The sequence below is a fragment of the Schistocerca nitens genome, chromosome 2 (assembly GCF_023898315.1).
Source record: "Schistocerca nitens isolate TAMUIC-IGC-003100 chromosome 2, iqSchNite1.1, whole genome shotgun sequence".
Taxonomy (NCBI): domain Eukaryota; kingdom Metazoa; phylum Arthropoda; class Insecta; order Orthoptera; family Acrididae; genus Schistocerca; species Schistocerca nitens.
This window is the reverse complement of record NC_064615.1, coordinates 898,561,398-898,587,029: the sequence shown is the minus strand read 5'-3', so window position 1 is coordinate 898,587,029 and position 25,632 is coordinate 898,561,398. Positions and strand designations below refer to the sequence as shown.

The 25,632-nt window shown below is 53.8% G+C and overlaps 1 protein-coding gene across 1 annotated transcript; it reads left to right on the top strand.

Annotated features, from left to right (window-relative positions):
* The first annotated feature begins 1,734 nt into the window (after positions 1–1,734).
* Positions 1,735–25,360, top strand: LOC126235425 (protein PRRC2A-like). The gene is made up of 10 exons (XM_049944149.1): positions 1,735–2,524; positions 3,197–3,880; positions 4,145–5,167; positions 5,840–6,523; positions 6,808–7,619; positions 8,329–8,971; positions 10,869–11,498; positions 11,865–12,905; positions 14,868–16,217; positions 25,353–25,360. The coding sequence occupies exons 1-10, from the start codon at positions 1,735–1,737 to the stop codon at positions 25,358–25,360; spliced, it is 7,665 nt and encodes a 2,554-aa protein (XP_049800106.1).
* The last annotated feature ends 272 nt before the right edge of the window (positions 25,361–25,632 follow it).

The window sequence follows — 25,632 nt, the reverse complement described above, 5'->3', positions numbered from 1 at the left end:
GATGGGAAAGACGCAAAGACGGGAAAGACGCAAAGACGGGAAACACGCAAAGACGGGAAAGACGCAAAGACGGGAAAGACGCAAATACGGGAAAGACGCAATGACGGGAAAGACGCAAAGACGGGAAAGACGCAAATACGGGAAAAAAGAAAATATGGGACAAGAGAAATTTGTGGGTCAACTTGGCTAGAGGAAGGATTCGGTTGGTCGGTGATATATGGGAAAGACGCCAGTATGGCAAACGACGCCAGTATGGCAAACGACGCCAGTATGGCAAACGACGCCAGTATGGCAAACGACGCCAGTAAGGCAAACGACGCCAGTAAGGCAAACGACGCCAGTAAGGCAAACGACGCCAGTAAGGCAAACGACGCCAGTAAGGCAAACGACGCCAGTAAGGCAAACGACGCCAGTAAGGCAAACGACGCCAGTATGGCAAACGACGCCAGTATGGCAAACGACGCCAGTAAGGCAAACGACGCCAGTATGGCAAACGACGCCAGTATGGCAAACGACGCCAGTAAGGCAAACGACGCCAGTATGGCAAACGACGCCAGTATGGCAAACGACGACAGTATGGCAAACGACGCCAGTATGGCAAACGACGCCAGTATGGCACACTACGCCAGTATGGCAAACGACGCCAGTATGGCAAACGACGCCAGTATGGCACACGACGCCAGTATGGCAAACGACGCCAGTATGGCAAACGACGCCAGTATGGCAAACGACGCCAGTATGGCAAACGACGCCAGTATGGCAAACGACGCCAGTATGGCAAACGACGCCAGTATGGCAAACGACCCCAGTATGGCAAACGACGCCAGTATGGCAAAGGACGCCAGGAAGGCAAACGACGCCAGCATGGCAAACGACGCCAGTATGGCAAACGACGCCAGTATGGCAAACGACGCCAGTATGGCAAACGACGCCAGTATGGCAAACGACGCCAGTATGGGAAACGACGCCAGTATGGGAAACGACGCCAGTGTGGGAGAGCCGCCAGTATGGGAAACGACGCCAGTATGGGAAACGACGCCAGTATGGGAAAGCCGCAAATATGGGAAAGACGCAAATATGGGAAAGACGCAAATATGGGAAAGACGCAAATATGGGAAAGACGCAAATATGGGAAAGACGCAAATATGGGAAAGACGCAAATATGGGAAAGACGCAAATATGGGAACGACGCAAAGATGGGAAAGACGCAAGGATGGGAAAGACGCAAGGATGGGAAAGACGCAAGGATGGGAAAGACGCAAGGATGGGAAAGACGCAAGGATGGGAAAGACGCAAGGATGGGAAAGACGCAAGGATGGGAAAGACGCAAGGATGGGAAAACCGCAAAGATGGGAAAGAAGCAAAGATGGGAAAGAAGCAAAGATGGGAAAGACGCAAACATGGGAAAGACGCAAAGATGGGAAAGACGCAAAGATGGGAAAGACGCAAAGATGGGAAAGACGCAAAGATGGGAAAGACGCAAAGATGGGAAAGACGCAAAGATGGGAAAGACGCAAAGATGGGAAAGACGCAAAGATGGGAAAGACGCAAAGATGGGAAAGACGCAAAGACAGGAAAGACGCAAAGACGGGAAAGACGAAAATACGGGAAAGACGCAAATACGGGCAAGACGCAAATACGGGAAAAACGAAAATATGGGAAAACGAAAATATGGGAAAAGAGAAATTTGTGGGTCAACTTGGCTAGAGGAAGGATTCGGTTGGTCGGAGATATATGGGAAAAACGCCAGCGTGGCCAAGCCGCCAGCGTGGCCAAGCCGCCAGCGTGGCCAAGCCGCCAGCGTGGCCAAGCCGCCAGCGTGGCCAAGCCGCCAGCGTGGCCAAGCCGCAAGCGTGGCCAAGCCGCCAGCGTGGCCAAGCCGCCAGCGTGGCCAAGCCGCCAGCGTGGCCAAGCCACCAGCGTGGCCAAGCCACCAGCGTGGCCAAGCCGCCAGCGTGGCCAAGCCGCCAGCGTGGCCAAGCCGCCAGCGTGGCCAAGCCGCCAGCGTGGCCAAGCCGCCAGCGTGACCAAGCCGCCAGCGTGGCCAAGCCGCCAGCGTGGCCAAGCCGCCAGCGTGGCCAAGCCGCCAGCGTGGCCAAGCCGCCAGCGTGGCCAAGCCGCCAGCGTGGCCAAGCCGCCAGCGTGGGAAAGCCGCCAGCGAGCGTGGGAAAGCCGCCAGCGAGCGTGGGAAAGCCGCCAGCGAGCGTGGGAAAGCCGCCAGCGTGGGAAAGCCGCCAGCGTGGGAAAGCCGCCAGCGTGGGAAAGCCGCCAGCGTGGGAAAGCCGCCAGCGTGGGAAAGCCGCCAGCGTGGGAAAGCCGCCAGCGAGCGTGGGAAAGCCGCCAGCGAGCGTGGGAAAGCCGCCAGCGAGCGTGGGAAAGCCGCCAGCGAGCGCGGGAAAGCCGCCAGCGAGCGCGGGAAAGCCGCCAGCGAGCGGGGGAAAGCCGCCAGCGAGCGCGGGAAAGCCGCCAGCGAGCGCGGGAAAGCCGCCAGTATGGGAAAGCCGCCAGTATGGGAAAGCCGCAAGTATGGGAAAGCCGCAAATATGGGAAAGCCGCAAATATGGGAAAGCCGCAAATATGGGAAAGCCGCAAATATGGGAAAGACGCAAATATGGGAAAGACGCAAATATGGGAAAGACGCAAATATGGGAAAGACGCAAATATGCGAAAGACGCAAAGATGGGAAAGACGCAAAGATGGGAAAGACGCAAAGATGGGAAAGACGCAAAGATGGGAAAGACGCAAAGATGGGAAAGACGCAAAGATGGGAAAGACGCAAAGATGGGAAAGACGCAAAGATGGGAAAGACGCAAGGATGGGAAAGACGCAAGGATTGGAAAGACGCAAGGATGGGAAAGACGCAAGGATGGGAAAGACGCAAAGATGGGAAAGACGCAAAGATGGGAAAGAAGCAAAGATGGGAAAGAAGCAAAGATGGGAAAGAAGCAAAGATGGGAAAGACGCAAATACGGGAAAGACGCAAATACGGGAAAGACGCAAATACGGGAAAGACGCAAATACGGGAAAGACGCAAATACGGGAAAGACGCAAATACGGGAAAGACGCAAATACGGGAAAGACGCAAATACGGGAAAGACGCAAATACGGGAAAAACGAAAATATGGGAAAACGAAAATATGGGAAAAGAGAAATTTGTGGGTCAACTTGGCTAGAGGAAGGATTCGGTTGGTCGGAGATATATGGGAAAAACGCCAGCGTGGCCAAGCTGCCAGCGTGGCCAAGCCGCCAGCGTGGCCAAGCCGCCAGCGTGGCCAAGCCGCCAGCGTGGCCAAGCCGCCAGCGTGGCCAAGCCGCCAGCGTGGCCAAGCCGCCAGCGTGGCCAAGCCGCCAGCGTGGCCAAGCCGCCAGCGTGGCCAAGCCGCCAGCGTGGCCAAGCCGCCAGCGTGGCCAAGCCGCCAGCGTGGCCAAGCCGCCAGCGTGGCCAAGCCGCCAGCGTGGCCAAGCCGCCAGCGTGGCCAAGCCGCCAGCGTGGCCAAGGCGCCAGCGTGGCCAAGCCGCCAGCGTGGCCAAGGCGCCAGCGTGGCCAAGCCGCCAGCGTGGACAAGGCGCCAGCGTGGCCAAGGCGCCAGCGTGGCCAAGGCGCCAGCGTGGACAAGGCGCCAGCGTGGCCAAGGCGCCAGCGTGGCCAAGGCGCCAGCGTGGCCAAGGCGCCAGCGTGGGAAAGCCGCCAGCGAGCGTGGGAAAGCCGCCAGCGAGCGTGGGAAAGCCGCCAGCGAGCGTGGGAAAGCCGCCAGCGAGCGTGGGAAAGCCGCCAGCGAGCGCGGGAAAGCCGCCAGCGAGCGCGGGAAAGCCGCCAGCGAGCGCGGGAAAGCCGCCAGCGAGCGCGGGAAAGCCGCCAGCGAGCGCGGGAAAGCCGCCAGTATGGGAAAGCCGCAAATATGGGAAAGCCGCAAATATGGGAAAGCCGCAAATATGGGAAAGACGCAAATATGGGAAAGACGCAAATATGGGAAAGACGCAAAGACAGGAAAGACGCAAAGACGGGAAAGACGAAAATACGGGAAAGACGCAAATACGGGAAAGACGCAAATACGGGAAAAACGAAAATATGGGAAAACGAAAATATGGGAAAAGAGAAATTTGTGGGTCAACTTGGCTAGAGGAAGGATTCGGTTGGTCGGAGATATATGGGAAAAACGCCAGCGTGGCCAAGCCGCCAGCGTGGCCAAGCCGCCAGCGTGGCCAAGCCGCCAGCGTGGCCAAGCCGCCAGCGTGGCCAAGCCGCCAGCGTGGCCAAGCCGCCAGCGTGGCCAAGCCGCCAGCGTGGCCAAGCCGCCAGCGTGGCCAAGCCGCCAGCGTGGCCAAGCCGCCAGCGTGGCCAAGCCGCCAGCGTGGCCAAGCCGCCAGCGTGGCCAAGCCGCCAGCGTGGCCAAGCCGCCAGCGTGGCCAAGCCGCCAGCGTGGCCAAGCCGCCAGCGTGGCCAAGCCGCCAGCGTGGCCAAGCCGCCAGCGTGGCCAAGCCGCCAGCGTGGCCAAGCCGCCAGCGTGGCCAAGCCGCCAGCGTGGCCAAGCCGCCAGCGTGGCCAAGCCGCCAGCGTGGCCAAGCCGCCAGCGTGGCCAAGCCGCCAGCGTGGCCAAGCCGCCAGCGTGGCCAAGCCGCCAGCGTGGGAAAGCCGCCAGCGAGCGTGGGAAAGCCGCCAGCGAGCGTGGGAAAGCCGCCAGCGAGCGTGGGAAAGCCGCCAGCGTGGGAAAGCCGCCAGCGTGGGAAAGCCGCCAGCGTGGGAAAGCCGCCAGCGTGGGAAAGCCGCCAGCGTGGGAAAGCCGCCAGCGTGGGAAAGCCGCCAGCGTGGGAAAGCCGCCAGCGAGCGTGGGAAAGCCGCCAGCGAGCGTGGGAAAGCCGCCAGCGAGCGTGGGAAAGCCGCCAGCGTGGGAAAGCCGCCAGCGTGGGAAAGCCGCCAGCGTGGGAAAGCCGCCAGCGTGGGAAAGCCGCCAGCGTGGGAAAGCCGCCAGCGTGGGAAAGCCGCCAGCGAGCGTGGGAAAGCCGCCAGCGAGCGTGGGAAAGCCGCCAGCGAGCGTGGGAAAGCCGCCAGCGAGCGCGGGAAAGCCGCCAGCGAGCGGGGGAAAGCCGCCAGCGAGCGCGGGAAAGCCGCCAGCGAGCGCGGGAAAGCCGCCAGTATGGGAAAGCCGCCAGTATGGGAAAGCCGCAAGTATGGGAAAGCCGCAAATATGGGAAAGCCGCAAATATGGGAAAGCCGCAAATATGGGAAAGCCGCAAATATGGGAAAGACGCAAATATGGGAAAGACGCAAATATGGGAAAGACGCAAATATGGGAAAGACGCAAATATGCGAAAGACGCAAAGATGGGAAAGACGCAAAGATGGGAAAGACGCAAAGATGGGAAAGACGCAAAGATGGGAAAGACGCAAAGATGGGAAAGACGCAAAGATGGGAAAGACGCAAAGATGGGAAAGACGCAAAGATGGGAAAGACGCAAGGATGGGAAAGACGCAAGGATTGGAAAGACGCAAGGATGGGAAAGACGCAAGGATGGGAAAGACGCAAAGATGGGAAAGACGCAAAGATGGGAAAGAAGCAAAGATGGGAAAGAAGCAAAGATGGGAAAGAAGCAAAGATGGGAAAGACGCAAATACGGGAAAGACGCAAATACGGGAAAGACGCAAATACGGGAAAGACGCAAATACGGGAAAGACGCAAATACGGGAAAGACGCAAATACGGGAAAGACGCAAATACGGGAAAGACGCAAATACGGGAAAGACGCAAATACGGGAAAAACGAAAATATGGGAAAACGAAAATATGGGAAAAGAGAAATTTGTGGGTCAACTTGGCTAGAGGAAGGATTCGGTTGGTCGGAGATATATGGGAAAAACGCCAGCGTGGCCAAGCTGCCAGCGTGGCCAAGCCGCCAGCGTGGCCAAGCCGCCAGCGTGGCCAAGCCGCCAGCGTGGCCAAGCCGCCAGCGTGGCCAAGCCGCCAGCGTGGCCAAGCCGCCAGCGTGGCCAAGCCGCCAGCGTGGCCAAGCCGCCAGCGTGGCCAAGCCGCCAGCGTGGCCAAGCCGCCAGCGTGGCCAAGCCGCCAGCGTGGCCAAGCCGCCAGCGTGGCCAAGCCGCCAGCGTGGCCAAGGCGCCAGCGTGGCCAAGGCGCCAGCGTGGCCAAGCCGCCAGCGTGGCCAAGGCGCCAGCGTGGCCAAGCCGCCAGCGTGGCCAAGGCGCCAGCGTGGACAAGGCGCCAGCGTGGCCAAGGCGCCAGCGTGGCCAAGGCGCCAGCGTGGACAAGGCGCCAGCGTGGCCAAGGCGCCAGCGTGGCCAAGGCGCCAGCGTGGCCAAGGCGCCAGCGTGGGAAAGCCGCCAGCGAGCGTGGGAAAGCCGCCAGCGAGCGTGGGAAAGCCGCCAGCGAGCGTGGGAAAGCCGCCAGCGAGCGTGGGAAAGCCGCCAGCGAGCGCGGGAAAGCCGCCAGCGAGCGCGGGAAAGCCGCCAGCGAGCGCGGGAAAGCCGCCAGCGAGCGCGGGAAAGCCGCCAGCGAGCGCGGGAAAGCCGCCAGTATGGGAAAGCCGCAAATATGGGAAAGCCGCAAATATGGGAAAGCCGCAAATATGGGAAAGACGCAAATATGGGAAAGACGCAAATATGGGAAAGACGCAAAGACAGGAAAGACGCAAAGACGGGAAAGACGAAAATACGGGAAAGACGCAAATACGGGAAAGACGCAAATACGGGAAAAACGAAAATATGGGAAAACGAAAATATGGGAAAAGAGAAATTTGTGGGTCAACTTGGCTAGAGGAAGGATTCGGTTGGTCGGAGATATATGGGAAAAACGCCAGCGTGGCCAAGCCGCCAGCGTGGCCAAGCCGCCAGCGTGGCCAAGCCGCCAGCGTGGCCAAGCCGCCAGCGTGGCCAAGCCGCCAGCGTGGCCAAGCCGCCAGCGTGGCCAAGCCGCCAGCGTGGCCAAGCCGCCAGCGTGGCCAAGCCGCAAGCGTGGCCAAGCCGCCAGCGTGGCCAAGCCGCCAGCGTGGCCAAGCCGCCAGCGTGGCCAAGCCGCCAGCGTGGCCAAGCCGCCAGCGTGGCCAAGCCGCCAGCGTGGCCAAGCCGCCAGCGTGGCCAAGCCGCCAGCGTGGCCAAGCCGCCAGCGTGGCCAAGCCGCCAGCGTGGCCAAGCCGCCAGCGTGGCCAAGCCGCCAGCGTGGCCAAGCCGCCAGCGTGGCCAAGCCGCCAGCGTGGCCAAGCCGCCAGCGTGGCCAAGCCGCCAGCGTGGCCAAGCCGCCAGCGTGGGAAAGCCGCCAGCGAGCGTGGGAAAGCCGCCAGCGAGCGTGGGAAAGCCGCCAGCGAGCGTGGGAAAGCCGCCAGCGAGCGTGGGAAAGCCGCCAGCGTGGGAAAGCCGCCAGCGTGGGAAAGCCGCCAGCGTGGGAAAGCCGCCAGCGTGGGAAAGCCGCCAGCGTGGGAAAGCCGCCAGCGAGCGTGGGAAAGCCGCCAGCGAGCGTGGGAAAGCCGCCAGCGAGCGTGGGAAAGCCGCCAGCGAGCGCGGGAAAGCCGCCAGCGAGCGGGGGAAAGCCGCCAGCGAGCGCGGGAAAGCCGCCAGCGAGCGCGGGAAAGCCGCCAGCGAGCGCGGGAAAGCCGCCAGTATGGGAAAGCCGCAAGTATGGGAAAGCCGCAAATATGGGAAAGCCGCAAATATGGGAAAGCCGCAAATATGGGAAAGCCGCAAATATGGGAAAGACGCAAATATGGGAAAGACGCAAATATGGGAAAGACGCAAATATGGGAAAGACGCAAATATGCGAAAGACGCAAAGATGGGAAAGACGCAAAGATGGGAAAGACGCAAAGATGGGAAAGACGCAAAGATGGGAAAGACGCAAAGATGGGAAAGACGCAAAGATGGGAAAGACGCAAAGATGGGAAAGACGCAAAGATGGGAAAGACGCAAGGATGGGAAAGACGCAAGGATTGGAAAGACGCAAGGATGGGAAAGACGCAAGGATGGGAAAGACGCAAAGATGGGAAAGACGCAAAGATGGGAAAGAAGCAAAGATGGGAAAGAAGCAAAGATGGGAAAGAAGCAAAGATGGGAAAGACGCAAATACGGGAAAGACGCAAATACGGGAAAGACGCAAATACGGGAAAGACGCAAATACGGGAAAGACGCAAATACGGGAAAGACGCAAATACGGGAAAGACGCAAATACGGGAAAGACGCAAATACGGGAAAGACGCAAATACGGGAAAAACGAAAATATGGGAAAACGAAAATATGGGAAAAGAGAAATTTGTGGGTCAACTTGGCTAGAGGAAGGATTCGGTTGGTCGGAGATATATGGGAAAAACGCCAGCGTGGCCAAGCTGCCAGCGTGGCCAAGCCGCCAGCGTGGCCAAGCCGCCAGCGTGGCCAAGCCGCCAGCGTGGCCAAGCCGCCAGCGTGGCCAAGCCGCCAGCGTGGCCAAGCCGCCAGCGTGGCCAAGCCGCCAGCGTGGCCAAGCCGCCAGCGTGGCCAAGCCGCCAGCGTGGCCAAGCCGCCAGCGTGGCCAAGCCGCCAGCGTGGCCAAGCCGCCAGCGTGGCCAAGCCGCCAGCGTGGCCAAGCCGCCAGCGTGGCCAAGCCGCCAGCGTGGCCAAGGCGCCAGCGTGGCCAAGGCGCCAGCGTGGCCAAGCCGCCAGCGTGGCCAAGCCGCCAGCGTGGCCAAGGCGCCAGCGTGGACAAGGCGCCAGCGTGGCCAAGGCGCCAGCGTGGCCAAGGCGCCAGCGTGGACAAGGCGCCAGCGTGGCCAAGGCGCCAGCGTGGCCAAGGCGCCAGCGTGGCCAAGGCGCCAGCGTGGGAAAGCCGCCAGCGAGCGTGGGAAAGCCGCCAGCGAGCGTGGGAAAGCCGCCAGCGAGCGTGGGAAAGCCGCCAGCGAGCGTGGGAAAGCCGCCAGCGAGCGCGGGAAAGCCGCCAGCGAGCGCGGGAAAGCCGCCAGCGAGCGCGGGAAAGCCGCCAGCGAGCGCGGGAAAGCCGCCAGTATGGGAAAGCCGCAAATATGGGAAAGCCGCAAATATGGGAAAGCCGCAAATATGGGAAAGACGCAAATATGGGAAAGACGCAAATATGGGAAAGACGCAAATATGGGAAAGACGCAAATATGGGAAAGACGCAAATATGGGAAAGACGCAAATATGGGAAAGACGCAAATATGGGAAAGACGCAAATATGGGAAAGACGCAAATATGGGAAAGACGCAAAGATGGGAAAGACGCAAAGATGGGAAAGACGCAAAGATGGGAAAGACGCAAAGATGGGAAAGACGCAAAGATGGGAAAGACGCAAAGATGGGAAAGACGCAAAGATGGGAAAGACGCAAAGATGGGAAAGACGCAAAGATGGGAAAGACGCAAAGATGGGAAAGACGCAAAGATGGGAAAGACGCAAAGATGGGAAAGACGCAAAGATGGGAAAGACGCAAAGATGGGAAAGACGCAAAGATGGGAAAGACGCAAGGATGGGAAAGACGCAAAGACGGGAAAGAAGCAAAGACGGGAAAGAAGCAAAGATGGGAAAGAAGCAAAGACGGGAAAGACGCAAAGACGGGAAAGACGCAAAGACGGGAAAGACGCAAAGATGGGAAAGACGCAAAGTTGGGAAAGACGCAAAGATTGGAAAGACGCAAAGACGGGAAAGACGCAAATACGGGAAAGACGCAAATACGGGAAAGACGCAAATACGGGAAAGACGCAAATACGGGAAAAACGAAAATATGGGAAAACGAAAATATGGGAAAAGAGAAATTTGTGGGTCAACTTGGCTAGAGGAAGGATTCGTTTGGTCGGAGATATATGGGAAAAACGCCAGCGTGGCCAAGCCGCCAGCGTGGCCAAGCCGCCAGCGTGGCCAAGCCGCCAGCGTGGCCAAGCCGCCAGCGTGGCCAAGCCGCCAGCGTGGCCAAGCCGCCAGCGTGGCCAAGCCGCCAGCGTGGCCAAGGCGCCAGCGTGGCCAAGGCGCCAGCGTGGCCAAGGCGCCAGCGTGGCCAAGGCGCCAGCGTGGCCAAGGCGCCAGCGTGGCCAAGGCGCCGGCGTGGCCAAGGCGCCGGCGTGGCCAAGGCGCCGGCGTGGCCAAGGCGCCGGCGTGGCCAAGGCGCCAGCGTGGCCAAGGCGCCAGCGTGGCTAAGGCGCCAGCGAGCGCGGGAAAGCCGCCAGCGAGCGCGGGAAAGCCGCAAATATGGGAAAGACGCAAATATGGGAAAGACGTAAAGATGGGAAAGACGCAAAGATGGGAAAGACGCAAAGATGGGAAAGACGCAAAGATGGGAAAGACGCAAAGATGGGAAAGACGCAAAGATGGGAAAGACGCAAAGATGGGAAAGACGCAAAATGGGAAAGACGCAAAGATGGGAAGGACGCAAAGATGGGAAAGACGCAAAGATGGGAAAGACGCAAAGATGGGAAAGACGCAAAGATGGGAAAGACGCAAAGATGGGAAAGACGCAAAGATGGGAAAGACGCAAAGATGGGAAAGACGCAAAGATGGGAAAGACGCAAAGATGGGAAAGACGCAAAGACGGGAAAGAAGCAAAGATGGGAAAGAAGCAAAGACGGGAAAGACGCATAGACGGGAAAGACGCAAAGACGGGAAAGACGCAAAGATGGGAAAGACGCAAAGACGGGAAAGACGCAAAGATGGGAAAGACGCAAAGATGGGAAAGACGCAAAGATGGGAAAGACGCAAAGATGGGAAAGACGCAAAGACGGGAAAGACGCAAATACGGGAAAGACGCAAATACGGGAAAGACGCAAATACGGGAAAGACGCAAATACGGGAAAGACGCAAATACGGGAAAAACGAAAATATGGGAAAACGAAAATATGGGAAAAGAGAAATTTGTGGGTCAACTTGGCTAGAGGAAGGATTCGTTTGGTCGGAGATATATGGGAAAAACGCCAGTGTGGCCAAGCCGCCAGCGTGGCCAAGCCGCCAGCGTGGCCAAGCCGCCAGCGTGGCCAAGCCGCCAGCGTGGCCAAGCCGCCAGCGTGGCCAAGCCGCCAGCGTGGCCAAGCCGCCAGCGTGGCCAAGCCGCCAGCGTGGCCAAGCCGCCAGCGTGGCCAAGCCGCCAGCGTGGCCAAGCCGCCAGCGTGGCCAAGCCGCCAGCGTGGCCAAGCCGCCAGCGTGGCCAAGACGCCAGCGTGGCCAAGCCGTCAGCGTGGCCAAGCCGCCAGCGTGGCCAAGCCGCCAGCGTGGCCAAGCCGCCAGCGTGGCCAAGCCGCCAGCGTGGCCAAGGCGCCAGCGTGGGCAAGGCGCCAGCGTGGCCAAGGCGCCAGCGTGGCCAAGGCGCCAGCGTGGCCAAGGCGCCAGCGTGGCCAAGGCGCCAGCGTGGCCAAGGCGCCAGCGTGGCCAAGGCGCCAGCATGGGAAAGCCGCCAGCGAGCGTGGGAAAGCCGCCAGCGAGCGTGGGAAAGCCGCCAGCGTGGGAAAGCCGCCAGCGAGTGTGGGAAAGCCGCCAGCGAGCGTGGGAAAGCCGCCAGTGTGGGAAAGCCGCCAGCGTGGGAAAGCCGCAAGTATGGGAAAGCCGCAAGTATGGGAAAGACGCAAGTATGGGAAAGACGCAAGTATGGGAAGGCCGCAAATATGGGAAAGCCGCAAATATGGGAAAGACGCAAATATGGGAAAGACGCAAAGATGGGAAAGACGCAAATATGGGAAAGACGCAAAGATGGGAAAGAAGCAAAGGTGGGAAAGAAGCAAAGATGGGAAAGACGCAAAGGTGGGAAAGACGCAAAGGTGGGAAAGACGCAAATACGGGAAAGACGCAAATACGGGAAAGACGCAAATACGGGAAAAACGAAAATATGGGAAAACGAAAATATGGGAAAAGAGAAATTTGGGGGTCAACTTGGCTAGAGGAAGGATTCGGTTGGTCGGAGATATATGGGAAAAACGCCAGCGTAGCCAAGCCGCCAGCGTGGCCAAGCCGCCAGCGTGGCCAAGCCGCCAGCGTGGCCAAGCCGCCAGCGTGGCCAAGCCGCCAGCGTGGCCAAGCCGCCAGCGTGGCCAAGCCGCCAGCGTGGCCAAGCCGCCAGCGTGGCCAAGCCGCCAGCGTGGCCAAGCCGCCAGCGTGGCCAAGCCGCCAGCGTGGCCAAGCCGCCAGCGTGGCCAAGCCGCCAGCGTGGCCAAGCCGCCAGCGTGGCCAAGCCGCCAGCGTGGCCAAGCCGCCAGCGTGGCCAAGCCGCCAGCGTGGGAAAGCCGCCAGCGTGGGAAAGCCGCCAGCGTGGGAAAGCCGCCAGCGTGGGAAAGCCGCCAGCGTGGGAAAGCCGCCAGCGTGGGAAAGCCGCCAGCGTGGGAAAGCCGCCAGCGTGGGAAAGCCGCCAGCGTGGGAAAGCCGCCAGCGTGGGAAAGCCGCCAGCGTGGGAAAGCCGCCAGCGTGGGAAAGCCGCCAGCGTGGGAAAGCCGCCAGCGTGGGAAAGCCGCCAGCGTGGGAAAGCCGCCAGCGTGGGAAAGCCGCCAGCGTGGGAAAGCCGCCAGCGTGGGAAAGCCGCCAGCGTGGGAAAGCCGCCAGCGTGGGAAAGCCGCCAGCGTGGGAAAGCCGCCAGCGTGGGAAAGCCGCCAGCGTGGGAAAGCCGCCAGCGTGGGAAAGCCGCCAGCGTGGGAAAGCCGCCAGCGTGGGAAAGCCGCCAGCGTGGGAAAGCCGCCAGCGTGGGAAAGCCGCCAGCGTGGGAAAGCCGCCAGCGTGGGAGAGCCGCCAGCGTGGGAGAGCCGCCAGCGTGGGAGAGCCGCCAGCGTGGGAGAGCCGCCGGCGTGGGAGAGCCGCCGGCGTGGGAGAGCCGCCGGCGTGGGAGAGCCGCCGGCGTGGGAGAGCCGCCGGCGTGGGAGAGCCGCCGGCGTGGGAGAGCCGCCGGCGTGGGAGAGCCGCCGGCGTGGGAGAGCCGCCAGCGTGGGAGAGCCGCAAATGTGGGAGAGCCGCAAATGTGGGAGAGCCGCAAATATGGGAAAAACGCAAACATGGGAAAAACGCAAACATGGGAGAAACGCAAACATGGGAGAAACACAAACATGCGAGAAACGCAAACAAGCGAAAAACGCAAACATGGGAGAAACGCAAACATGGGAGAAACGCAAATATGGGAGAAACGCAAATATGGGAGAAACGCAAATATGGGAGAAACGCAAATATGGGAGAAACGCAAATATGGGAGAAACGCAAATATGGGAGAAACGCAAATATGGGAGAAACGCAAATATGGGAGAAACGCAAATATGGGAGAAACGCAAATATGGGAGAAACGCAAATATGGGAGAAACGCAAATATGGGAGAAACGCAAATATGGGAGAAACGCAAATATGGGAGAAACGCAAATATGCGAAAAACGCAAATATGGGAGAAACCCAAATATGGGAGAAACGCAAATATGGGAGAAACGCAAATATGGGAGAAACGCAAATGTGGGAGAAACGCAAATATGGGAGAAACGCAAATATGGGAGAAACGCAAATATGGGAGAAACGCAAATATGGGAGAAACGCAAATATGGGAGAAACGCAAATATGGGAGAATCGCAAATATGGGAGAATCGCAAATATGGGAGAAACGCAAACATGGGAAAAACGCAAACATGGGAAAAACGCAAACATGGGAAAAACGCAAACATGGGAAAAACGCAAACATGGGAAAAACGCAAACATGGGAAAAACGCAAACATGGGAAAAACGCAAACATGGGAAAAACGCAAACATGGGAAAAACGAAAATATGGGAAAAACGAAAACATGGGAAAAACGAAAATATGGGAAAAACGAAAATATGGGAAAGCGAATATATGGGAAAAGCGCAAATGTGGGAAAAGCGCAAATGTGGGAAAAGCGCAAATGTGGGAAAAGCGCAAATGTGGGAAAAGCGCAAATGTGGGAAAAGCGCAAATGTGGGAAAAGCGCAAATGTGGGAAAAGCGCAAATGTGGGAAAAGCGCAAATGTGGGAAAGACGCAAATGTGGGAAAGACGCAAATGTGGGAAAGACGCAAATGTGGGAAAGACGCAAATGTGGGAAAGACGCAAATGTGGGAAAGACGCAAATGTGGGAAAGACGCAAATGTGGGAAAGACGCAAATGTGGGAAAGACGCAAATGTGGGAAAGACGCAAATGTGGGAAAGACGCAAATGTGGGAAAGACGCAAATGTGGGAAAGACGCAAATGTGGGAAAGACGCAAATGTGGGAAAGACGCAAATGTGGGAAAGACGCAAAGATGGGAAAGACGCAAAGATGGGAACGACGCAAAGATGGGAAAGACGCAAAGATGGGAAAGACGCAAAGATGGGAACGACGCAAAGATGGGAAAGACGCAAAGATGGGAAAGACGCAAAGATGGGAAAGACGTAAAGATGGGAAAGACGCAAAGATGGGAAAGACGCAAAGATGGGAAAGACGCAAAGATGGGAAAGACGCAAAGATGGGAAAGACGCAAAGATGAGAAAGACGCAAAGATGGGAAAGACGCAAAGATGGGAAAGACGCAAAGATGGTAAAGACGCAAAGATGGTAAAGACGCAAAGATGGTAAAGACGCAAAGATGGTAAAGACGCAAAGATGGGAAAGACGCAAAGATGGGAAAGACGCAAAGATGGGAAAGACGCAAAGATGGGAAAGATGGGAAAGACGCAAAGACGGGAAAGACGCAAAGACGGGAAAGACGCAAAGACGGGAAAGACGCAAAGATGGGAAAGACGCAAAGATGGGAAAGACGCAAAGATGTGAAAGACGCAAAGATGGGAAAGACGCAAGGATGGGAAAGACGCAAGGATGGGAAAGACGCAAGGATGGGAAAGACGCCAATATGGGAAAGACGCCAATATGGGAAAGACGCAAGGATGGGAAAGACGCAAGGATGGGAATGACGCAAGGATGGGAAAGACGCCAGCGTGGAAAAGCCGCCAGCGTGGATAAGCCGCCAGCGTGGGAAAGCTGCCAGCGAGCGCGGGAAAGCCGCCAGCGAGCGCGGGAAAGCCGCCAGCGAGCGCGGGAAAGCCGCCAGCGAGCGAGGGAAAGCCGCCAGCGAGCGCCTGAAAGCCGCCAGCGAGCGCGGGAAAGCCGCCAGCGAGCGCGGGAAAGCCGCCAGCGAGCGCGGGAAAGCCGCCAGCGAGCGCGGGAAAGCCGCCAGCGAGCGCGGGAAAGCCGCCAGCGTGGCCAAGCCGCCAGCGTGGCCAAGCCGCCAGCGTGGCCAAGCCGCCAGCGTAGCCAAGCCGCCAGCGTGGCCAAGCCGCCAGCGTGGCCAAGCCGCCAGCGTGGCCAAGCCGCCAGCGTGGCCAAGCCGCCAGCGTGGCCAAGCCGCCAGCGTGGCCAAGCCGCCAGCGTGGCCAAGCCGCCAGCGTGGCCAAGCCGCCAGCGTGGCCAAGCCGCCAGCGTGGCCAAGCCGCCAGCGTGGCCAAGCCGCCAGCGTGGCCAAGCCGCCAGCGTGGCCAAGCCGCCAGCGTGGCCAAGCCGCCAGCGTGGCCAAGCCGCCAGCGTGGCCAAGCCGCCAGCGTGGCCAAGCCGCCAGCGTGGCCAAGCCGCCAGCGTGGCCAAGCCGCCAGCGTGGCCAAGCCGCCAGCGTGGCCAAGCCGCCAGCGTGGCCAAGCCGCCAGCGTGGCCAAGCCGCCAGCGTGGCCAAGCCGCCAGCGTGGCCAAGCCGCCAGCGTGGCCAAGCCGCCAGCGTGGCCAAGCCGCCAGCGTGGCCAAGCCGCCAGCGTGGCCAAGCCGCCAGCGTGGGAAAGCCGCCAGCGTGGGAAAGCCGCCAGCGTGGGAAAGCCGCCAGCGTGGGAAAGCCGCCAGCGTGGGAAAGCCGCCAGCGTGGGAAAGCCGCCAGCGTGGGAAAGCCGCCAGCGTGGGAAAGCCGCCAGCGTGGGAAAGCCGCCAGCGTGGGAAAGCCGCCAGCGTGGGAAAGCCGCCAGCGTGGGAAAGCCGCCAGCGTGGGAAAGCCGCCAGCGTGGGAAAGCCGCCAGCGTGGGAAAGCCGCCAGCGTGGGAAAGCCGCCAGCGTGGGAAAGCCGCCAGCGTGGGAAAGCCGCCAGCGTGGGAAAGCCGCCAGCGTGGGAAAGCCGCCAGCGTGGGAAAGCCGCCAGCGTGGGAAAGCCGCCAGCGTGGGAGAGCCGCCAGCGTGGGAGAGCCGCCAGCGTGGGAAAGCCGCCAGCGTGGGAGAGCCGCCAGCGTGGGAGAGCCGCCAGCGTGGGAGAGCCGCCAGCGTGGGAGAGCCGCCAGCGTGGGAGAGCCGCCAGCGTGGGAGAGCCGCCAGCGTGGGAGAGCCGCCAAGGTGGGAGAGCCGCCAATTTGGGAGAGCCGCCAATGTGGGAGAGCCGCAAATATGGGAGAGCCGCAAATATGGGAAAGCCGCAAATATGGGAAAGCCGCAAATATGGGAAAGCCGCAAATATGGGAAAGCCGCAAATATGGGAAAGCCGCAAATATGGGAAAGCCGCAAATATGGGAAAAACGCAAATATGGGAAAAAGGCAAATATGGGAAAAAGGCAAATATGGGAAAAAGGCAAATATGGGAAAAAGGCAAATATGGGAAAAAGGCAAATATGGGAAAAAGGCAAATATGGGAAAAAGGCAAATATGGGAAAAAGGCAAATATGGGAAAAAGGCAAATATGGGAAAAAGGCAAATATGGGAAAACGGCAAATATGGGAAAAAGGCAAATATGGGAAAAAGGCAAATATGGGAAAATCGAAAATATGGGAAAATCGAAAATATGGGAAGATCGAAAATATGGGAAGATCGAAAATATGGGAATATCGAAAATATGGGAAAAACGAAAATATGGGAAAACGAAAATATGGGAAAACGAAAATATGGGAAAACGAAAATATGGGAAAACGAAAATATGGGAAAACGAAAATATGGGAAAACGAAAATATGGGAAAAACGAAAATATGGGAAAACGAAAATATGGGAAAACGAAAATATGGGAAAAACGAAAATATGGGAAAAACGAAAATATGGGAAAAACGAAAATATGGGAAAAACGAAAATATGCGAAAAACGCAAATATGCGAAAAACGCAAATATGCGAAAAACGAAAATATGGGAAAAACGAAAATATGGGAAAAACGAAAATATGGGAAAAACGAAAATATGGGAAAAACGAAAATATGGGAAAAACGCAAATATGGGAAAAACGCAAATATGGGAATAACGAAAATATGGGAAAAACGAAAATATGGGAAAAACGAAAAAATGGGAAAAACGAAAATATGGGAAAAACGCAAACATGGGAAAAACGCAAACATGGGAAAAACGCAAACATGGGAGAAACGCAAACATGGGAGAAACGCAAACATGGGAGAAACGCAAACATGGGAGAAACGCAAACATGGGAGAAACGCAAACATGGGAGAAACGCAAACATGGGAGAAACGCAAACATGGGAGAAACGCAAACATGGGAGAAACGCAAACATGGGAGAAACGCAAACATGGGAGAAACGCAAACATGGGAGAAACGCAAACATGGGCGAAACGCAAACATGGGAGAAACGCAAACATGCGAGAAACGCAAACATGCGAGAAACGCAAACATGCGAAAAACGCAAACGTGCGAGAAACGCAAACATGCGAAAAACGCAAACATGCGAAAAACGCAAACATGGGAGAAACGCAAATATGGGAGAAACGCAAATATGGGAGAAACGCAAATATGGGAGAAACGCAAATATGGGAGAAACGCAAATATGGGAGAAACGCAAATATGGGAGATACGCAAATATGGGAGAAACGCAAATATGGGAGAAACGCAAATATGGGAGAAACGCAAATATGGGAGAAACGCAAATATGGGAGAAACGCAAATATGGGAGAAACGCAAATATGGGAGAAACGCAAATATGGGAGAAACGCAAATATGGGAGAAACGCAAACATGGGAGAAACGCAAACATGGGAGAAACGCAAACATGGGAAAAACGCAAACATGGGAAAAACGCAAACATGGGAAAAACGCAAATATGGGAGAAACGCAAATATGGGAGAAACGCAAATATGGGAGAAACGCAAATATGGGAGAAACGCAAATATGGGAGAAACGCAAATATGGGAAAAACGCAAACATGGGAAAAACGCAAATATGGGAAAAACGCAAACATGGGAAAAACGCAAATATGGGAAAAACGCAAACATGCGAAAAACGCAAATATGCGAAAAACGCAAATATGCGAAAAACGCAAATATGCGAAAAACGCAAATATGCGAAAAACGCAAATATGCGAAAAACGCAAATATGCGAAAAACGCAAATATGGGAGAAACGCAAATATGGGAGAAACGCAAATATGCGAAAAACGCAAATATGCGAAAAACGCAAATATGCGAAAAACGCAAATATGCGAAAAACGCAAATATGCGAAAAACGCAAATATGCGAAAAACGCAAATATGCGAAAAACGCAAATATGGGAGAAACGCAAATATGGGAGAAACGCAAATATGCGAAAAACGCAAATATGCGAAAAACGCAAATATGGGAGAAACGCAAATATGGGAGAAACGCAAATATGGGAGAAACGCAAATATGGGAGATACGCAAATATGGGAGAAACGCAAATATGGGAGAAACGCAAATATGGGAGAAACGCAAATATGGGAGAAACGCAAACATGGGAGAAACGCAAACATGGGAAAAACGCAAACATGGGAAAAACGCAAACATGGGAAAAACGCAAACATGGGAAAAACGCAAACATGGGAAAAACGCAAACATGGGAAAAACGCAAATATGGGAAAAACGCAAATATGGGAAAAACGCAAATATGTGAAAAACGCAAATATGGGAAAAACGCAAACATGGGAAAAACGAAAATATGGGAAAAACGAAAATATGGGAAAAACGAAAATATAAGAAAAGCGAATATATGGGAAAAGCGAAAATATGGGAAAAGCGCAAATATGGGAAAAGCGCAAATATGGGAAAAGCGCAAATATGGGAAAAGCGCAAATATGGGAAAAGCGCAAATATGGGAAAAGCGCAAATATGGGAAAAGCGCAAATATGGGAAAAGCGCAAATATGGGAAAAGCGCAAATATGGGAAAAGCGCAAATATGGGAAAAGCGCAAATATGGGAAAAGCGCAAATATGGGAAAAGCGCAAATATGGGAAAAGCGCAAATATGGGAAAAGCGCAAATATGGGAAAAGCGCAAATATGGGAAAAGCGCAAATATGGGAAAAGCGCAAATATGGGAAAAGCGCAAATATGGGAAAAGCGCAAATATGGGAAAAGCGCAAATATGCGAAAAGCGCAAATATGCGAAAAGCGCAAATATGCGAAAAGCGCAAATATGCGAAAAGCGCAAATATGCGAAAAACCCAAATATGGGAAAAACGCAAATATGCGAAAAACCCAAATATGGGAAAGACACAAAGATGGGAAAGACGCAAAGATGGGAAAGACGCAAAGATGGGAAAGACGCAAAGATGAGAAAGACGCAAAGATGGGAAAGACGCAAAGATGGGAAAGACGCAAAGATGGGAAAGACGCAAAGATGGGAAAGACGCAAAGATGGGAAAGACGCAAAGATGGGAAAGACGCAAAGATGGGAAAGACGCAAAGATGGGAAAGACGCAAAGATGGGAAAGACGCAAGGATGGGAAAGACGCAAGGATGGGAAAGACGCAAGGATGGGAAAGACGCAAGGATGGGAAAGACGCAAGGATGGGAAAGACGCAAGGATGGGAAAGATGCAAGGATGGGAAAGACGCAAGGATGGGAAAGACGCCGATATGGGAAAGACGCAAGGATGGGAAAGACGCAAGGATGGGAAAGACGCAAGGATGGGAAAGACGCCAATATGGGAAAGACGCCAATATGGGAAAGACGCCAATATGGGAAAGACGACAATATGGGAAAGACGCCAATATGGGAAAGACGCCAATATGGGAAGACGCCAATATGGGAAAGACGCCAATATGGGAAAGACGCCAATATGGGAAAGACGCCAATATGGGCCAGTATGGGAAAGACGCCAGTATGGGAAAGACGCCAGTATGGGAAAGACGCCAGTATGGGAAAGACGCCAGTATGGGAAAGGCGCCAGTATGGGAAAGACGCCAGTATGGGAAAGACGCCAGTATGGGAAAGACGCCAGTATGGGAAAGACGCCAGTATGGGAAAGACGCCAGTATGGGAAAGACGCCAGTATGGGAAAGACGCCAGTATGGGAAAGACGCCAGTATGGGAAAGACGCCAGTATGGGAAAGACGCCAGTATGGGAAAGACGCCAGTATGGGAAAGACGCCAGTATGGGAAAGACGCAAATGTGGGAAATACGCAAAGGTGGGAAATACGCAAAGGTGGGAAAGACGCAAAGATGGGAAAGACGCAAAGATGGGAAAGACGCAAAGATGGGAAAGACGCAAAGATGGGAAAGACGCAAAGATGGGAAAGACGCAAAGATGGGAAAGACGCAAAGATGGGAAAGACGCAAAGATGGGAAAGACGCAAATACGGGAAAACGAAAATACGGGAAAAGAGAAATTTGTGGGTCAACTTGGCTAGAGGAAGGATTCGGTTGGTCGGAGATATATGGGAGAAACGCAAATATGGGAGAAACGCAAATATGCGAAAAACGCAAATATGCGAAAAACGCAAATATGCGAAAAACGCAAATATGCGAAAATCGCAAATATGCGAAAAACGCAAATATGCGAAAAACGCACATATGCGAAAAACGCAAATATGAGAAAAACGCAAATATGCGAAAAACGCAAATATGCGAAAAACGCAAATATGCGAAAAACGCAAATATGGGAAACACGCAAATATGGGAAACACGCAAATATGGGAAACACGCAAATATGGGAAACACGCAAATATGGGAAACACGCAAATATGGGAAACACGCAAATATGCGAAAAACGCAAATATGCGAAAAACGCAAATATGCGAAAAACGCAAATATGCGAAAAACGCAAATATGGGAAAAACGCAAATATGGGAAAAACGCAAATATGGGAAAAACACAAATATGCGAAAAACGCAAATATGCGAAAAACGCAAATACGGGAAAAACGCAAACACGGGAAAAACGCAAATACGGGAAAAAGGCAAATACGGGAAAAAGGCAAATACGGGAAAAAGGCAAATACGGGAAAAAGGCAAATACGGGAAAAAGGCAAATACGGGAAAAAGGCAAATACGGGAAAAAGGCAAATACGGGAAAAAGGCAAATACGGGAAAAAGGCAAATACGGGAAAAAGGCAAATACCGGAAAAAGGCAAATACGGGAAAAGGGCAAATACGGGAAAAAGGCAAATACGGGAAAAAGGCAAATACGGGAAAAAGCCAAATACGTGAAAAAGTCAAATACGGGAAAAAGGCAAATAGGGGAAAAACGAAAATATGGGAGAAACGAAAATATGGGAAAAACGAAAATATGGGAAAAACGAAAATATGGGAAAAACGAAAATATGGGAAAAACGAAAATATGGGAAAAACGAAAATACGGGAAAAGCGCAAATACGGGAAAAACGAAAATACGGGAAAAGTGCAAATACGGGAAAAGCGCAAATACGGGAAAAGCGCAAATACGGGAAAAGCGCAAATACGGGAAAAGCGCAAATACGGGAAAAGCGCAAATACGGGAAAAGCGCAAATACGGGAAAAGCGCAAATACGGGAAAAACGCAAATACGGGAAAAACGCAAATACGGGAAAAACGCAAATACGGGAAAAACGCAAATACGGGAAAAACGCAAATACGGGAAAAACGCAAATTAGGGAAAAACGCAAATATGGGTAAAACGCAAATTTGGGAAAAACGCAGATATGGGAAAAACGCAGATATGGGAAAAACGCAGATATGGGAAAAACGCAGATATGGGAAAAATGCAGATATGGGAAAAACGAAAATATGGGAAAAGGAAAATATGGGAAAAGGAGAATATGGGAAAAACGAAAATATGGGAAAAACGAAAATATGGAAAAAACGAAAATATGGGAAAACGAAAATATGGGAAAACGAAAATATGGGAAAACGAAAATATGGGAAAAACGAAAATATGGGAAAAACGAAAATATGGGAAAAACGAAAATATGGGAGAAACGAAAATATGGGAAAAACGAAAATATGGGAAAAACGAAAATATTGGAAAAACGAAAATATGGGAAAAACGAAAATATGGGAAAAACGAAAATATGGGAAAAACGAAAATATGGGAAAAACGAAAATATGGGAAAAACGAAAATATGGGAAAAACGAAAATATGGGAAAAACGAAAATATGGGAAAACGAAAATATGGGAAAAACGAAAATATGGGAAAAACGAAAATATGGGAAAAACGAAAATATGGGAAAAACGAAAATATGGGAAAAACGAAAATATGGGAAAAACGAAAATTTGGGGAAAACGAAAATTTGGGGAAAACGAAAATGTGGGAAAAACAAAGTATGGGAAAAACAAAGTATGGGAAAAACAAAGTATGGGAAAATTAAAGTATGGGAAAAACGAAAATATTGGAAAAGAGAAATTTGTGGCTCAACTTAGGTAGAGGAAGGATTCGGTTGGTCGGAGATATGTGGGAAAAGCGCAAATATGGGAAGAGCGCAAGTGTGGGAAGAGCGCAAGTGTGGGAAGAGCGCAAGTGTGGGAAGAGCGCAAGTGTGGGAAGAGCGCAAGTGTGGGAAGAGCGCAGGTGTGGGAAGAGCGCAAGTGTGGGAAGAGCGCAAGTGTGGGAAGAGCGCAAGTGTGGGAAGAGCGCAAGTGTGGGAAGAGCGCAAGTGTGGGAAGAGCGCAAGTGTGGGAAGAGCGCAAGTGTGGGAAGAGCGCAAGTGTGGGAAGAGCGCAAGTGTGGGAAGAGCGCAAGTGTGGGAAGAGCGCAAGTGTGGGAAGAGCGCAAGTGTGGGAAGAGCGCAAGTGTGGGAAGAGCGCAAGTGTGGGAAGAGCGCAAGTGTGGGAAGAGCGCAAGTGTGGGAAGAGCGCAAGTGTGGGAAGAGCGCAAGTGTGGGAAGAGCGCAAGTGTGGAAGAGCGCAAGTGTGGGAAGAGCGCAAGTTTGGGAAGAGCGCAAGTGTGGGAAGAGCACAAGTGTGGGAAGAGCGCAAGTGTGGGAAGAGCGCAAATGTGGGAAGAGCGCAAATGTGGGAAGAGCGCAAATGTGGGAAAAGGGCAAAGATGGGAAAGACTCAAAGATGGGAAAGACGCAAAGATGGGAAAGACGCAAAGATGGGAAAGACGCAAAGATGGGAAAGGCGCAAAGATGGGAAAGGTGCAAAGATGGGTAAGGCGCAAAGATGGGAAAGGCGCAAAGATGGGAAAGGCGCAAAGATGGGAAAGGCGCAAAGATGGGAAAGGCGCAAAGATGGGAAAGGCGCAAAGATGGGAAAGGCGCAAAGATGGGAAAGGCGCAAAGATGGGAAAGGCGCAAAGATGGGAAAGGCGCAAAGATGGGAAAGGCGCAAAGATGGGAAAGGCGCAAAGATGGGAAAGGCGCAAAGATGGGGAAGGCGCAAAGATGGGAAAGGCGCAAAGATGGGAAAGACGCCAATGTGGGAAAGACGCCAATGTGGGAAAGACGCCAATGTGGGAAAGACGCCAATGTGGGAAAGACGCCAATGTGGGAAAGACGCCAATGTGGGAAAGACGCCAATGTGGGAAAGACGCCAATGTGGGAAAGACGCCAATGTGGGAAAGACGCCAATGTGGGAAAGACGCCAATGTGGGAAAGACGCCAATGTGGGAAAGACGCCAATGTGGGAAAGACGCCAATGTGGGAAAGACGCCAATGTGGGAAAGACGCCAATGTGGGAAAGACGCCAATGTGGGAAAGACGCCAATGTGGGAAAGACGCCAATGTGGGAAAGACGCCAATGTGGGAAAGACGCCAATGTGGGAAAGACGCCAATGTGGGAAAGAGGCCAATGTGGGAAAGACGCAAATGTGGGAAAGACGCAAATGTGGGAAAGACGCAAATGTGGGAAAGACGCAAATGTGGGAAAGACGCAAATGTGGGAAAGACGCAAAGGTGGGAAAGACGCAAAGGTGGGAAAGACGCAAAGGTGGGAAAGACGCAAAGGTGGGAAAGACGCAAAGGTGGGAAAGACGCAAAGGTGGGAAAGACGCAAATGTGGGAAAGACGCAAATGTGGGAAAGACGCAAATCTGGGAAAGACGCAAAGGTGGGAAAGACGCAAAGGTGGGAAACACGCAAAGGTGGGAAAGACGCAAAGGTGGGAAAGACGCAAAGGTGGGAAAGACGCAAAGGTGGGAAAGACGCAAAGGTGGGAAAGACGCAAAGGTGGGAAAGACGCAAAGGTGGGAAAGACGCAAAGGTGGGAAAGACGCAAAGGTGGGAAAGACGCAAAGGTGGGAAAGACGCAAAGGTGGGAAAGACGCAAAGATGGGAAAGACGCAAAGATGGGAAAGACGCAAAGATGGGAAAGACGCAAAGATGGGAAAGACGCAAAGATGGGAAAGACGCAAAGATGGGAAAGACGCAAAGATGGGAAAGACGCAAAGATGGGAAAGACGCAAAGATGGGAAAGACGCAAAGATGGGAAAGACGCAAAGATGGGAAAGACGCAAAGATGGGAAAGACGCAAAGATGGGAAAGACGCAAAGATGGGAAAGACGCAAATACGGGAGAAACGAAAATATGGGAAAAGAGAATTTTGTGGGTCAACTTGGCTAGAGGAAGGATTCGGTTGGTCGGAGATATATGGGAGAAACGCAAGTATGGGAGAAACGCAAGTATGGGAGAAACGCAAGTATGGGAGAAACGCAAGTATGGGAGAAACGCAAATATGGGAGAAACGCAAATATGGGAGAAACGCAGATATGGGAGAAACGCAAATATGGGAGAAACGCAGATATGGGAGAAACGCAGATATGGGAGAAACGCAAATATGGGAGAAACGCAAATATGGGAGAAACGCAAATATGGGAGAAACGCAAATATGGCAAAAACGCAAATATGGCAAAAACGCAAATATGGCAAAAACGCAAATATGGCAAACACGCAAATATGGCAAAAACGCAAATATGGCAAAAACGCAAATATGGCAAAAACGCAAAAATGGCAAAAACGCAAAAATGGCAAAAACGCAAAAATGGCAAAAACGCAAAAATGGCAAAAACGCAAATATGGCAAAAACGCAAATATGGCAAAAACGCAGATATGGCAAAAACGCAGATATGGCAAAAACGCAGATATGGCAAAAACGCAGATATGGCAAAAACGCAGATATGGCAAAAACGCAGATATGGCAAAAACGCAGATATGGGAAAAACGCAGATATGGGAAAAACGCAGATATGGGAAAAACGCAGATATGGGAAAAACGCAGATATGGGAAAAACGCAGATATGGGAAAAACGCAGATATGGGAAAAACGCAGATATGGGAAAAACGCAGATATGGGAAAAACGCAGATATGGGAAAAACGCAGATATGGGAAAAACGCAGATATATGAAAAACGCAGATATGGGAAAAACGCAGATATGGGAAAAACGCAGATATGGGAAAAACGCAGATATGGGAAAAACGCAGATATGGGAAAAACGCAGATATGGGAAAAACGCAGATATGGGAAAAACGCAGATATGGGAAAAACGCAGATATGGGAGAAACGCAGATATGGGAGAAACGCAGATATGGGAAAAACGCAGATATGGGAAAAACGCAGATATGGGAAAAACGCAGATATGGGAAAAACGCAGATATGGGAAAAACGCAGATATGGGA